Source organism: Homalodisca vitripennis, chromosome 6 (assembly GCF_021130785.1).
Source record: "Homalodisca vitripennis isolate AUS2020 chromosome 6, UT_GWSS_2.1, whole genome shotgun sequence".
In the NCBI taxonomy this organism is placed as follows: domain Eukaryota; kingdom Metazoa; phylum Arthropoda; class Insecta; order Hemiptera; family Cicadellidae; genus Homalodisca; species Homalodisca vitripennis.
Window position 1 is genome coordinate 92867802 of NC_060212.1, and position 15709 is coordinate 92883510.

Genomic DNA, 15709 nt, shown 5'->3' on the forward strand with positions numbered 1-15709 from the left:
CTTATTTAGGTACAAGATGTTCAATACCTATTGAATAAAATTCTCCCCATATGCATGTAACCAATCGTGGCAACGAGATGTGAGCCTACTCTGTTAAGTGGCTTTTCCGTTTGATAGTGAGATAAAAAATACCCATCTTTTATAACTATGTGATTAAGAATTTTGTCACCTTCTTCATAGTAACAAATAAGAAACAGCTCTAAAGCTGGTCCATTCTGTTTGTTTTGAGTCCATCATCCTAAGTTTGGTTACCCATCAAGCACAAAATTTACAATATCTAGGTTTCTCAGTCTTAATTTCATACACTAGAGTTTTTCTATATATGTAGAAATGCTTTGAACAACTGTGAACCTTTTGATTTTCCCTAACATGATTGATTTGTTCGGTGAGACCGTCGATACTACAGGTGGTCTGTGGTAATTGTGAACATATAGGTTGTATATAAATAACTGTCTCTACCGAGTGTTTATAAATCAATCCCCATCTTAGATATTAAATAAAATATTTTATTTTTTATGGTGCGAAATTGTGACTGCCATAAAAAAGAAAGCTTAATTCTTAAGGTTTATTCCCTATAAATTAATCAATTTAGTTCAATATGTACTACAGTGTTGGCAATGCATTTCTCCAGCCGCCGTCGAACATCTGCCACTGAGGTTTGCAGCATCTGTGCTGGAATGTTTGTTAACACTTCCCGCACTCTGTTTTTGAGATTCTGTAAAATGTTTAACCTGATTTTGTAACTCTTCTTCTTTCACCCAACACCACAAAAACAAATTTGGGTCATTTTTCATTAATTTGACATAAAATTGGGTATTGACTTATCGGACACACTGTAGATTAAGCTAGTACTAAACTTAACTTTCTCAACACTACAAGTTGCTCGTACAGTCTCTACATAGGTCATCCAGCCGTCAGTCTGAAGCCAGCTAGGGCTACCAGAACATTGTTAATACTGTAAAAATATAGTGGTTTAATACGGTCGAAAACAGTTGAGTTTTGACCGTTGTTAAACAGGTTAGTCAAACCCTGCTGATGATGAGTCATTGTAATAGTAGTCCTGCTCAGTAGAAAAGAACAGCCGATTCAGACATTTGGCTCATGGACTCGGTGCGAAGTTACCATCCGTAAGATTGTCTAAACGCCTCCAAGGCCGAATCCTGGTGACATTTACATGACGTATTGATATGTACAGTAGCACCGAGCCATTACCGCGGCTGATTGGGACAATCGCGGGTTCAAAGATAGATGGTGGATATTGGTACACTTATCAACAATTGCTTGTACTTAAAATAAAAAATTATTTCTTTGCCAACATATTAATAAAAAATTAACTGGTTATACAGGGTGAATTTAAGTTAGTGTCGAAAAATTTTTTAGGTGATACTACTCAGTATTATAGACCAAAATATGAAAATAAAAAATCCCTATCTCATCTATCTTTTAACTACGACCAATTTTCGCTATTTTTGTTAAAAAATCATGTTTTTGTTGCAATAAAACTCAATTTCCTCCATTATTTTTAATGTTTTTTTAATTCTGAATCCATTTTTGAAATTTACACAAAATTTTACATGGCAATAATGGAGAAAAACTGTCTTGAAAATAAGTTTGATACAAACAAATTGCTAATAAATCAAATTCTTAAGTTTTCGGCAAAAACATTAAAAAGATATTAGACCCGAGGAATTAAATGAAGTTAATTCTGAAGAGAGGCCAATACCACAAAAAACTTGCCCATTTTGTGGGCTTTAAAATGACATAATGCAACGTTACTTTATATTCATCTTATACTGGTTATTAAAGAATCAGTATTGGAAAACAAGGTCTACTTAAAATATCACGGTGCCAAATAACCAGTAAAAAATGTGTTTGATTCAATAATAAATCAAACCTAGGATAAACACATAAAGAACAGTTACAAAAAAGAATAATCATAAAAGAAAGTAATCTACAAATTGCTTTCAAATTGCCTGCCTCCGTTTCTAATGCAGGCTCTCGCACGCTTCCTCATTGCCCTAACCGTCACGTTCAAAGATAACTTGTTACGCTCTATTTGGGCAGCTAACTCAATCCGGTTTCTTAAGTCTTCCTCAGAGTTTACAGTAGTCGAGTAAACTTCCTGTTTCATAGTCCCCCAAACAAAGAAGTCCATAGGAGATAGGTCAGGAGATCTGGCCGGCTAAGCTACAGTTCCAGCGCGACCTATCCATGTCGGGTAATTGTCCGTTAACCACTGACGCACTTCATTGCTGAAATGAGGAGGAGCACCGTCCTGTTGGAAAACTATGTTGTCCCTCTGATTGTGGTCCATATTAAGTCCATCCAGAAGTGTGGGCAAGGTATGCTGTAAGAAGTCCAAGTAAACTTCACTATTTAAGGTTCCTTGCAAAATGTGGGGACCCACAAGTTGGTTTCCGATGACTCCTGCCCATACGTTGAGATGAAAGCGTCTTTGAAAGGAACTTTCTCTTGAAGCCCTGGAATTTTGTTCGGCCCAATGGTGCATGTTATGCGTGTTAAAAACACCAGCCCTAGTGAAGGTAGACTCATCGGTGTACAAAATGTTTCTCAAAAAATGATATTGTTCAATATCACTATTGAGCAGCCAGCGACAGAACTCTACTCTTGGACCAAAGTCATTTGGTTCTAACGCTTGAACCTTTGTAAAGTGATAGGGGTGGAAGTTATTTTCGTGTAAGATTCCTAACACTTTACTCTGAGAAACACCAACTTCTCTGGCAAGTTGTCGGCTGCTGACCTCAGGATTTTCTTGAACTAAATCTAGAACTCGTTCATCTAAGCCAACATCTCGAAGAACAGGACCTACCTCATTACGCTGCCTGTGAACTGTTCCTCTCTCTCCAACAAACGCTGATGTAGCCTCGTAAAAACTTTATCACTAGGAACTCTACGATCTGGGTACCGAGCGTGGTATTCTCTCTGAGCAGCCAGAGCATTCCCGCCACAAAAACCATATACAAAATGCATCTCTGCATACTCTCTCGATGTGGAATCCATGATAGCTACAACTCAAATAACTATTTTTAAGTGGATAGAGGTAAAGTCAGCTGAAAGACAAAATAAAACCTGAAACATGGGGTATTCCTTCATACTTGTGATTGGAGAGATAAGATAGTCAGGAGTAAAAACTGATAAGATATGACAATCCGGAAGCAGGCAATTTGAAAGCAATTTGTAGATTACTTACTTTTTATGATTATTCTTTTTTGTAACTGTTCTTTATGTGTTTATCCTATATTTGATTTATTATTGAATTAAACACGATATTGACTGGTTATTTGGCACCGTGATATTTTAAGTAGACCTTGTTTTCCAATACTGATTCTTTAATAACCAGTATAAGATGAAAATAAAAGTAACGCTGCATTATGTCATTTTAAAGCCCACAAAATGGGCAAGTTTTTTGTGGTATTGGCCTCTCTTCAGAATTAATTTCATTTAATTCCTCGGGTCTAATATCTTTTTAATGTTTTTGCCGAAAACTTAAGAATTTGATTTATTAGCAATTTGTTTGTATCAAACTTATTTTCAAGACAGTTTTTCTCCATTATTCCCATGTAAGATTTTGTGTAGATTTCAAAAATGGATTCAGAATTAAAAAAACATTAAAAATAACGGAGGAAATTGAGTTTTATTGAAACAAAACATGATTTTTTAACAAAATAGCGAAATTGGTCGTAGTTAAAAGATAGATGGGATAGGGATTTTTTATTTTCATATTTTGGTCTATAATACTGAGTAGTATCACGCAAAAAATTTTTCGACACTAACTTAAATTCACCCTGTATAATCCTGTTATAATATCCACCACCTTCTGACAACCAGATGTTTTCGTTGTTTAACTGTGAACTGCATTCTTCAAGAAATTGCCTTATTTTTCATTTGTTATTGTGACTATTAGCCGTCTCACATGCTGAAATGAACAAATCATAAAAATCATCACACAACAAAACTTACACAGTGCTAATAAATTGCAGTTAGACAAGAGCTAATATTTTGATGTAAACATGTGCTCTTGACATAGTAACATAGTTGTAAACTAGGTTAAGACATTTGTAAAGCAGCGCTTCATTCATCCTAGTACTTAAAATAGCCACCAGAGAGCAGTTAAGGCCTGTAGGTAGGAAAAAATAAACAATAACCTCCCGTGTCTAAAACAGTTTTAAGATGAGAGTAGCGCTGGTGGTGCTCGGTTGCCTTATTGCGCAGCAGTTAAGGGGTTAAAAAAAAAATAAATTTCGCTGAAATTCAATAAAAACAGTATATTCTTCAAGTAAATGGACACTCTCTATTCTGTAAAACTGATCTGGATAATCCGGGGATATGGATAAATAAGATACGCTAGCTTATGAATTTGTATCATAACTCTGTAAACTCCAAATAACTTGAAATAAAAACTATGATAATCGTATTATCATCACTTCTCAGCCACGTCTCTGATTTAGCACAAAATATTTGTATGTGTCTGCGCTAAATAAAAAATTTGTTCAGCTAAAATTATTCTCATGTTTTGTTTTTTAATAATTATTCAATCTGGAATACCTTCGTAAGTTAACAAGAGGTTATAAAACATATATTTTAACATACACTGTGTTATAAAGAATACCGTTTTTTAACAAAATTTAATCTTCATTGTGTCATATTTTTAGGGTGACAATGAAGAAAACACACCCCCTTGGGTCTTGAACAACAAGGAAGAAAACGTGACAAAACCCGTTGTAAATTCACCTCTTCACTCTTTCACTTCGTTAATGGAGAGAATATCACCAGAGAGACAGCCTCGAGGGGTAAGTTAAAGTTGTTTAGTTATATATTCAGTTAAAACTTTCACATTGAAATTAGTAACTGGATCTTGTATAACCAGTTTTCTGGTATTTTTCTGTGAGTTTTGATCATGAAATTTGAATAACTTATCCAGAGAGTGCATTGGATACATAAATTGAAAATGTATTCATTGGGCAATAAACCCATACTATCTCAATTAAACCAACCCATGTTGGTAATTAAATCATTGATTATTTCTCTTTTTGTGCTTGGCATACTGCTGATTTGTACATTTCACTTAATTGCTGTATAACATTAAATCTGGTATATCATTTACAAAAATCTTTTTAAGTTTAACACAAATTAGAATAGAATAATTATGGTAGATCAGAATAACTATGGCAGTAACCAAGTTAGATAAAGATCACCCTTTGTTCATATTTGACATAACCAATGTTTTAAGTAAATCCAGTTGCTACAATAATAATTAAATTTGCAGGTGAAATTGGACTGTTAGGGTTAAATTATCATATTGCGATATATGATTTCAGCTTGGAAAAGACGTGATCAACTACATTCAAAATGAACTAGAGGCGTTAGAACGAGAACAGAAACAAATTGACAAACAAGCTGCCATATTAGAAAAAGAAATTCGGAAAGTGATGGAAACAGGTAAAGTTTGCGTAGACGGTACAACACTGATCTTGATTAGTTTAAACCTGTTGATACTCTCGTTTGACTCAGCATCAGAATTAAGTTTAGATTTAAATAGTCTTTCCAGCTCAATTGGAAAAAGTAGATAGATTTTGTGTCAGCAACATATTATATATTATCAATTTATCCTAATGGGATTTTATATACACCTTTTCAACATCTCAAAAAATAATCGAGACACAAAAGATTGTTTATGAGTTTAGGAAATGGTTAAGCATTTCAGAACACATTTTGTTTTTCTCTAGATACATAAATAACAGAATTGGACAATGAGCATAGCCAAAATATTTATAAGATACCAAAATTTCAACTTGTTTGGGCTTTTTTGGTATACTTATCATTTCTATAAACTGTGCTGTATAAGGTAGATATACAAACTTTTGAATGGAGAGTGGTTTTGGGTTCTGGCAGCCACGTTCAGGGAAGTTATTCAACTAAAGGGGAAGTATATCAGTCACTACCTCTAACTTCATCCATGTATGTTTTGCTTTTTCAAATTGTATTTCACTACCAAACCAAATAATTTTCTTTTTTCTGGCGGTCATAATGAATTATTTACTATCAACATTTTAAATATTCCACATTATTATGGCAAATAAAATTAGATACATAACCATAAATAAAATGTATGACGTGACCCTAAATTCAGACATACAACATGTTTAACCCTTTGCATGCCCTAAGCGAGTTATTTCGCATGCATAAAAGTCCGTACAACGCCCATAACGAGTTATATCGCGAACTACATTTTACAACATTAGATAGTTTAATAGTTGTCGAATTTGCCGCTAGATGGCAGAGAAAGTCACTTTTGCTGCCTAGTGCATTAACTAACGTGCCAACTGAACGTTTGAGGAGTATCGATCAGTAACAGCTGTTTCTTTCTATTCATGTTTGTTTCCCGTACTTCTCGAAACGCCCAAAGCGATTATACTCGCAGCCATATTGTGAAGCGCCGCCATTTCGTGAAGTTCTATGTCTAGTGTTCCTGCTCACTGACAGTTTATGTTTTTACAGTTTTATTAGTTTATATTACGTTTCGTGCTTGTGAACTATTAAAATTATTACTATAGTAATAACTATTATTTATTATTTTGACGTAACTTGTGAATATATTGCCATAATTATGGCTAACGCAGATGATCCGGACTTTGACGATTTCGTTCTTGGGGTTACATATTTTGGACGATTATTCGTAAAAAAAAACAGAAAAACAGTTTTCCAAAATGTGTATTTATTTACTTATCACACATCATATCTACTTCATGTACCTGTATACGTTTGTAAAAATTATACAGTTTTATCGAAATAACGTTTTCGTTCATTTCATACCTACTGGTCCTTAAAATAGAAAAATATCTATATTTCGTTTTAAAAAATGGCTTTACAGTTTTCAAAAAATTAAATATTCAGTAATTTGGCGCTAGGGCAAAACATATACGTATTTACTTGGCGTGCAAAGGGTTAATGTTCAATATAGAACAGCAAAGAAACAACTTCTCACAGCCAGTTGAAGATTTTATCAACAGATTTGAAGAAGTTTTAAAAATATCTTAAACACCGATATCTGGACCTCTTCTTCAAGCGTTAAAACCTAACCATAAATTTAAGCACTCGTTAAAGTTAACAAAATTTAGTGTTTAATTTTAAAACAAAGAACAACTCAGTTTGCCCCACTGGTTGTGTTCAATTGTGCTGTGTTAGGACATTTGAAATTATCTACACAGCAAGTTACAAGAACTGTTATTGTTGGCCAGTTGCTGAGTTCGAGAATTTAGATTTTTGTGAGAAGTTTATTTAATCAGATTTTGTCACCTCAGAAATGTTATTTGCTTGGGCTACTTTTATGTCTTCCTGCGTGATACTTATGATGTGAAGTGTTGGAGTTGATGTAGGAGGGAGTTTAATAGTTCTATAATCTTGTTGTATTGTCCAGGTACTGACAAAGACAGAGAAGAAAGTCTGATGGCAAAATGGTTTACTCTAGTCAACAAAAAGAATGCCCTGCTCAGAAGACAAATGCAGTTAAATATACTGTAAGTATGAGACGGTCACACCATACTAGACTTTTAATTATTTACTAGGATCTTAAAAATGGTTTGAATTTAGATTCTGATTATATTTTGGAGAATTTATTTTTAACCCTTTGATATTATTTGACGTTATAGGAATGTGCCGACGTACAACCTCATTATGTGGTTTCATCTTGTGGCCAGTTCTGGAACTTTTCCAACTAAATATGTATAAGAGAACGTTGTAGACAAAACAGGAAATATATTATGTTCATACAATTTTTTATTTAGTTTGTTTTATTTTGTTGAATATTAACAGGTTTCAGTCATCTGATAACAGTTATGGTGGTGTGAGTAAACAAAGTGTTGACATTTGTGGATTATTTGCATTAGTAAAATTGTTTTTTTTTTTCTCTAGAAAAGTGTTTGATAGTGTAATATGTTATCTGAAAGCTATGATAAGTTATCCAAATTACAGCTCAGGATAGGATGTTTCTTTCCTGTCTAACATTAATGAATAACTTTATTTTAACATACAAAAATAACAAAATTATTATACCAGATTTATTGTGGGTTTCATTATGAGTATTTGAGTGAAAGATCATGGATATTTTACCAAAATTAGTAAGATATTGAGGCTGTACTAAACCTCTGTGTATTTATACAAGCTTTTTTCATGAAAGCCCTGCAATAGTGGTCACCATGCACGCTGAAAAAAACCGCATCAAAGGGTTTTACATGTTATAGGAAAAAGTTTTAAATATAGAAAAAATAATGTAATGCATCGCTACGTTTATTGACATATTATTTCAAACTTCCCAGTTCTATTGCTAACCTTCATCTTGAGAGCCTGTCCAACAACATTAACTTCTTTCTAAAGTTGTGTATATTTTCAGAGAGAAAGAAGATGACTTAGAAAGAAGGTTCGAACTTCTCAATAGGGAACTTAGAAGTATTTTAGCAATGGAAGGTGAGTTGTAAATGTACGACTAATGCATAGTTATTATATAAAACAATATTTTTAAATAATTTTATTTATAATATCTTTGGCCCTGAAGTTGGTAGTCGTTTATTTTTGAACAACACGAATCACCACTGTAGTGTGGCAGTCATTCAAAATTGAACTTCATGATGTCGTCAAATGATTAAATTTTTATAACATTTAAAAATATGTTTCAACAAGATTGTCAATGAGTGGCACCCATATTTGGAATCATCTAATAAATTAAACTGTTCCAGGTATGATTTTAGTTGTTAACATACAATTTTCTCATACATTTATGATATGGAAGGAAGTAAAGCTATAAGTCTATAATTTGAAACATTCTTCACATTGTATTTTTGGGGATTGGTATAATTTTAGATATTTTCAGATGTGAAGGAATACACCCGTGGTGAACAATGAGTTTACCAAATGAAATGAAATTCTGCCAATGCTTTTTTTAATCCCTTTTTTAATCACAGTAATAAGTATATCATCATATCCAAGAGTTTTTATTTTTTAAATAATGGATTACTTTTTCCACCTTTTCTATATTTACACATTTCAGTTAAAAAGATGGTTTTAACAGGCAGTGCTCAAATGAATGATTTTTAAAATTAAAGTGCCTATTACATAAAGTGCTTCGAGGTTCTAAATCCTTAACTATATTTACAAAGTAGTTGTTAAACATATTAGAGATTACTTTAGGATCTGTAAATTTAATAACCCCTTCATTCAAAGTTATATATGAGTAATTTTGTCTTTTTGGCCCCTACTTTGGAGTTTGTTATATTCCATACAGCCTTTTGTATGTTACAAGATTTAGTTATTTTTCGATCAAAATATTCAAATTTAATTTGATTTAATTGTTGTCTTAACTCTGTCTTTTTGGTTTTCACAACATTTTTTAAAATTTATATCTTGCTTGGTGTTTTTCCTTTACTCTTTTGTTGTATGATTTCTTGTTTTGTAGTTTAATTTCCTCAGTCAACCAGTTGTGGTTTTTCTTATTTTCAGTTATTAAAATTTTGGGGAATGCTTGTTCAAATTAAAAGCAAATAACTCTTAGAAATCATACATTTCTTGTTTTGTAGTTTAATTTCCTCAGTCAACCAGTTGTGGTTTTTCTTATTTTCAGTTATTAAAATTTTGGGGAATGCTTGTTCAAATTAAAAGCAAATAAGTTGTTAAACGTATCATATTTATTTTTAACGTTGGCAAAATATACCTCTTTCCAGCTCTCATTTTCTGAATGTTTTTGTGAAGTATTGGATATTTTCATGAAAAAATGTACGTATTTCTTTTTTTTAATTGGCTTGGTTTTGCTTTAAAGTGTGATATTATTAACTGCAATAGTTGATCATTGTGAGCTGACAGGCAGGATATAATTCCTTTAACTGACAAGTTACATTGTTCTATGTTTTATACAAAAAAAGTTGTCAATTGCTGATTTTGAACAATTGGTTACAGTACCCTTGTTGGAAAATCAACTACATATTTTATTTTAAGGCTATTTAGAGTATATTTTGGTCATTTGTATTTATTGTCATTTTTTAAACATCGAAAAACAAGCTGACAAGCTTTCTTTTAAACCAATTAATCGATTCCTCTCAATACCAAGATTTCTGAGCTTCTTGAAAAGTTGGCGTAGGTCCATACAGACAAACATTTTACTGTTTAAGTCTGAAGGAGTTTGGCCATGGGGATATTGTTAGATTCTATTAAGTCAATTCATGCTGAGAAAATTGATTTTCAAGGATTAAAGGCATGTTTGTAGTGAGCAAGTTGGGTTGTTATATATGTGTGAACGTTTGGAAAGGATCAGTTTTTTTATCACTTTAAAATATGTGCTGATAAGAGAAATGAGTTTGCAATTGTTAAAAGAAATATATAAAGACTACAGTCACATTTAGACAAAGTCCTGAGACAGATTACAGGTATTTCCTAATTATGTGTTCTCTTATTATGTTTCTAAAGGAAACTCGTTTGAAAAAATTATTATTGTTCCAGACTGGCAGAAGACAGAAGAACAAAAGCTCAGAGAGAATCTCCTACTGGCTGAATTAGTTAATATAGTAAATAAGCGGGACGAACTTGTGCATCATTTGGATTCCCAAGAAAAAGCGTGAGTTGCGGATATTTTTATAAACATCGTTTTATATAAGAGTTATTTTACTTTTTATTATTTGGCAAAGTAACTCAAGTATTACTTTATTCAAGGGATAATCAAAATGAGTTAGCTATTAAATAACAAATCACTGAACTATACTGGTCTAAATTGATTAATGCAGATAAAAAAAGAGCTGCAGAGTAAAATATAATCTAATAATTTGTGGTGTCAACTATGTATTGTGTTTTTGGTGGTATGAGTTGTCACTTTTACACTAATGTACTTAACATGTTGAGTGCACTGACGCTTGGGAACATAGGAAAGGTATTAATAACGTTAATCTAGATTTTATGGTGAAAAAGATTGGGTTCAGTATTAGTTGTATTATAATGTAGGCCTACCTTTTTTTATTACTTTCTATTTCCAGTATATTTTATCAACATAATGTAAAATGTTTACTTTTCTCATTTTTATGGTTTCAAATTACATTCAACAATGAATTTAAATCATTGTTCTAGTTGAATTTTCCAGTGAGTGCTTTAACCAAAACTATCAATGAATTAGATCAAAATTCAAAATGTAAAAATATTTATTCTATTAGTGTTATAACAATTAAACAGCAATTAAAAATTCATTTCCATGGAAATGTTTCTGTTGTTTTATAGAAATTAGGCTATAATTTTCTTTTAAACCCTTTCGGTATGAAGAAATCCCAAGAAATACAAATGTTGTGTTATACATACACATGTGCCTGTAAAGTTAGAAAAAAACTAACTTTACTTTTCTATTAAATTAATTGTATTTATTACTAATATACAATATTTCTGTGAAAATATGGGTTTTCATTGAAATTTGTGATTGTAAATACATTACAAATTATCAACTTTAAAAATGTATAAAACATGAGACACACAATTTTTTCAAAGTGCCATAAAAATTGTATTTTTATTATAAACCCAATAAAAACATATGATTGACAACAGTTTTATCTGTAGTGTTTATTGAAATAAAAAATTTTGCATAATCTGGAATTTTTGTTAAGAATCTTTTTACCCACTCAACGTAAGGTTTATTTTTTATAAGTGCATTTTTTTTATTATTGCTCTTAATTATTACATTGGTTTTGTAAGAAGATCTATGTTTAATGACATAGAATTGTTAATATACAATTTAAAAAAAGGAATAATTAATTTTTATCAAATAATAAGGGAGTTATGGGCATAGATTAAAAATAGTGTTGAACATCATAAAAAGAGTCCTATATTTTTCAGTAATCTCTGGGTAAAAAAGTTGCCAATATTTCTCAGACACAAATAAAAATGTTGGTCTGGTACCCAAAGGGTTAACCCTAGACGTGGCAATGTTACTGAGTGATTTCGACTGCTGTCTTGCACTATGTAAATAAGTTCCTATCTGTTGACAGTATCGAGGACGATGACAAGATCGAGAGAGACCTCAGCCGAGTGGGGGTGATACACCGCAACCACAACTGTGTGCTACAATGAGAACGCTATCATCTTGTGTCCCATTAATTGTAACAAATCAAAAGTTACTGTCTTGATGTATGTATTCCACATTGGAAGTATATTAGTAATAATCAAAACAATAATCTAGGACCTCCTTTGTTAATCCAAACCGTTCTCATCAAAAATTTTATACTTCCCGCGACATGACATTTATTTTAAGGCGAAAAAGAAGCAAAAGTTTGTAAATTTTGTTATCGTTGTTGTTATGTGTGTTTCATTAGTTGACGATTTACAGGGTAACATTTATAAGTTTAGTGTTTTGTTTATTGAGTTAGTCGAAAATCAATCAAACAGTTTTGCATTGTTCTTATGTAAGTATTTATTAACCACAATAAGGGCAACAAGTGTAGAAATAATGATTTTGGTACTTGAAAAAAAGTAGTACAAAACTAAGTTGTGAAGAGTGGTTGTAGCCAACCATGAATAAAATAGTTTTCAACTCAATGGCTTATTAAATACATACATTATAATATTTCTGTTTGAGGATGTTATATAACTAACAAGAACAAGAAAAGTTGAAAGTACCAAGATTACATCTTGCCATTGGACAGAAAAGTTGTGAAAAAGTTACTTTGCTTACCGTATCATAGTTCTACATCATAATATAGCTTTTCCTTCTAAAAGAAAAAGTGTTTACTTGTAATTAATACCATAATAAATAGTAGATAATATAAAATATACATCATTTAACATAATACTCAAACTAATTTAAAAAAATAAACTAACATTTTAATTTATATTTAAACAAAGTCAGTGAGTAATGTTTTGTCCTCTATGACTGCTTCTGTGTGATAAAATTATGGTACCAATTAAGTGCAATGATAAGGAATTTATTATGGATTTAGTAACTATATTGCTAGTTGTATTTTTTTTAACTACTGTTTTGTGTGTTTCGTTGTATCTTCAGTTGTCGTAGAGACAATTTTGCTAAAGTTCAAAATAATATTAAAAATAGAGTATACCCGTTTTGTTGGTGAAATAGTGTAGATGTGTTCATTTTATTTTTTTAAACATTTTGTTAACTCACTGGCCTACTTTAATAATAGTAAAAAAATGTATTTTTAAAATAATTAAGAATTGCATTATTAAAATATTAATTCAACCCGCGATTGTTTACAATTGCAGTCAGATACGCACCCGGCTTTTGGAAAGCGCGTTGTATGCCCGTTAGGCAATATCCATTTACTTATTGCGTTTTTATTATTTGCCTGTCTTGGGTTTTGTAAAATTTGATTCTGCACTTAAATAAATACCTTACACTATCGTGTACCCTGTCAGGCGCACGATTCTTTAAGTTTCAAGGTAAATTAATTCTTTGGGTACTCTTTGGGGTACATGTAAAAACATATTGAAATCTTTTTTTTTTAATTTGCGAAATCTACATACATTTTTCATTATTCTTAGATGTTTTAATGTTAAAAAAGATTACGGTTTTGAAAAATATAAAAATTTGATGGCAATTTAAAAAGTCCTAAAATAAGCCGTCGTCATGAACATTTTAATTGGTGAAATATCTCTCTGGAAGTTTAAGTCAGAAGTAGGCCAATGGTTTAACACAATTATCTCACTATGACAGTTAGCCATTATAATTGTTTGTCTTCTAGTCATGGAAAGAGACATTTGTTGAATGAGACCAATTTTTGCTGTTTAAAGTTCCTTCACCATGCAGACAGACGTGCTACGTTGTAAGTGCTAGTTACAAGTATTCATGAAGTTGCTTCTTTTAAGAAATTAATTTTTTTGTAAAAATCTGTTTTTCTAATTAATTGCCTGATTGATAACAATTTGTGTGTCATACTTATAGTTTAATTATGCTGAGATTTTTGTACACAAAAAATTATTTGTTGATGCATGTTGTTACAAAATTGAAATGTTATACGTTGTCTCCAATTTTAAGAAGTGTTATTTTCATTTCCATCCTAGCATTATATTGTATATTTAAAGTACACAAATATTATCAAGCAATGTTTGGTCGTGTTGGACGATAGAAAGGGGATGACTGGGATGATTGTACCTTTGTTTAATTTAATTAATTCATTATGTTATTAGCTTCTTGTAATATAATATAATTAATGCACTTTTTTTGTCATGCAGCTATGAGACCACAACAATCATAAGGATTACTTACATACAGTTTAACATCCTTGTAACTCTTATAACTACACCATAATTAATTGTGTAATAGTGGTTTAGGTTTGCGCAACCATCACATTATGATTGCCTTAACGAACAGGATTGAAATGAGGTACGACACGAGTTGAAGCAGAATGTTCCAAACACGAACCATAAAAAACTATTACATAAAGCTTTTAAGAACTGTAATGTTGGCATCATTGTAGGTTAACCACAGTTCAAGACAGTTGAACAGTTGATTGTAATGGAACAACAACCTATAAATTGCCTTATGAAATTAACACAATACAAGATTTTAATACTTTCAAAAGTAAATTAAAATCATTGATGCTGAGAAAGTTTCTGTGTGCAATAGAGAAACTTTTTGATTAACGTAATTTAAATGTATGTTTTAATTAGCCTTTTAAGTTTGCAATATAATTTTCATAAATTTTAAACAATCTGTTTTACATTATTAATTGATTATTTGTTGACAATTTAAGTAAGCACTATTGTAAAAAAAAGAGATTCATGAAGGCCTAGCGTACTTTTGGTCTTCATAAATTATTTTTGAAAAACATTTTGTGCATATATTATCTTGAAACATTTTCCAAATATATATATTCTTAATGTTTTTATATTCTGTACATGTTGAAATTTGAATAGCGGATTTGAATAGAATTGAACTGCTGTTTGTATCATATTATTTAATTTAGTTTATTACATTTCTGCCGGATATCATTCAATTGTCTTTTCCCAGTTATTTGACTGCACAAACTAACCAAATAATTTTATTTGTTAAGGATGGCTAGGTTGATTATTGCTCTTGTTTTCATCTATTGTATGTTTGGAACAACTGATAAGTTTTCACATACAACTGTTGTTTTTACTGTCTAACAGTTCTTTTACATTACATATAATTATGAAACGTGAATCTGACATGGTTCTGCAACTTCATAAGGTGTTGTAGATAAAAAATAATTACACGTCATCTAAACGCAATTGCTCATTATTAAAATTTTGACCAATACAGGTAAAAATATGTATTACTGAAATAAATACATACTCTCTTAGAAAACATTAGAATAAAGGGATAAAAATGTTGAAGCAATTGACCATTTAAAATAAATCAGATCATGATCTCGCACCAGTGTCATTGCAAATTTTTGATAACAGCAGACTTCAACTGAGGCAATAGATTACTGTTTAAACTTATGAAATTCTTGATGTATAGAATGTTTAGATGCTCTACTTGTAATGGTGGTTTGTATGGGAGTTGTTGTGGTCTCATCGATAGATGGTTAGACACAACTAGTGTAAATATCCTGCGTGTTCCTTACAAGTAAGAAGTACTGATCAATTACTTTGTGTGCTTCTGAGTGATAATTAGCGATTAAATTTACGTTAGTGAGTAAATTATTTAAATAAAGCTTTAATAGTTTTGCGTCTAATTGTTAGAATATTG

General features: G+C 31.3%; 1 protein-coding gene across 2 annotated transcripts in view; it reads left to right on the forward strand.

Annotated features, from left to right (window-relative positions):
• LOC124364556 (EH domain-binding protein 1-like) overlaps window positions 1–12215 on the forward strand; it is a 67922-nt gene extending 55707 nt beyond the window's left edge. For both annotated transcript variants that reach the window (XM_046820112.1, XM_046820113.1), the window contains 6 exons: window positions 4674–4811; window positions 5340–5460; window positions 7439–7538; window positions 8411–8484; window positions 10507–10621; window positions 12030–12215. In XM_046820112.1, coding sequence (XP_046676068.1) covers window positions 4674–4811; window positions 5340–5460; window positions 7439–7538; window positions 8411–8484; window positions 10507–10621; window positions 12030–12111 — 630 coding nt within the window. In that variant the 3' untranslated portion in view covers window positions 12112–12215. The remainder of the gene's footprint in view (window positions 1–4673; window positions 4812–5339; window positions 5461–7438; window positions 7539–8410; window positions 8485–10506; window positions 10622–12029) is intronic.
• Window positions 12216–15709: the final 3494 nt, after the last annotated feature.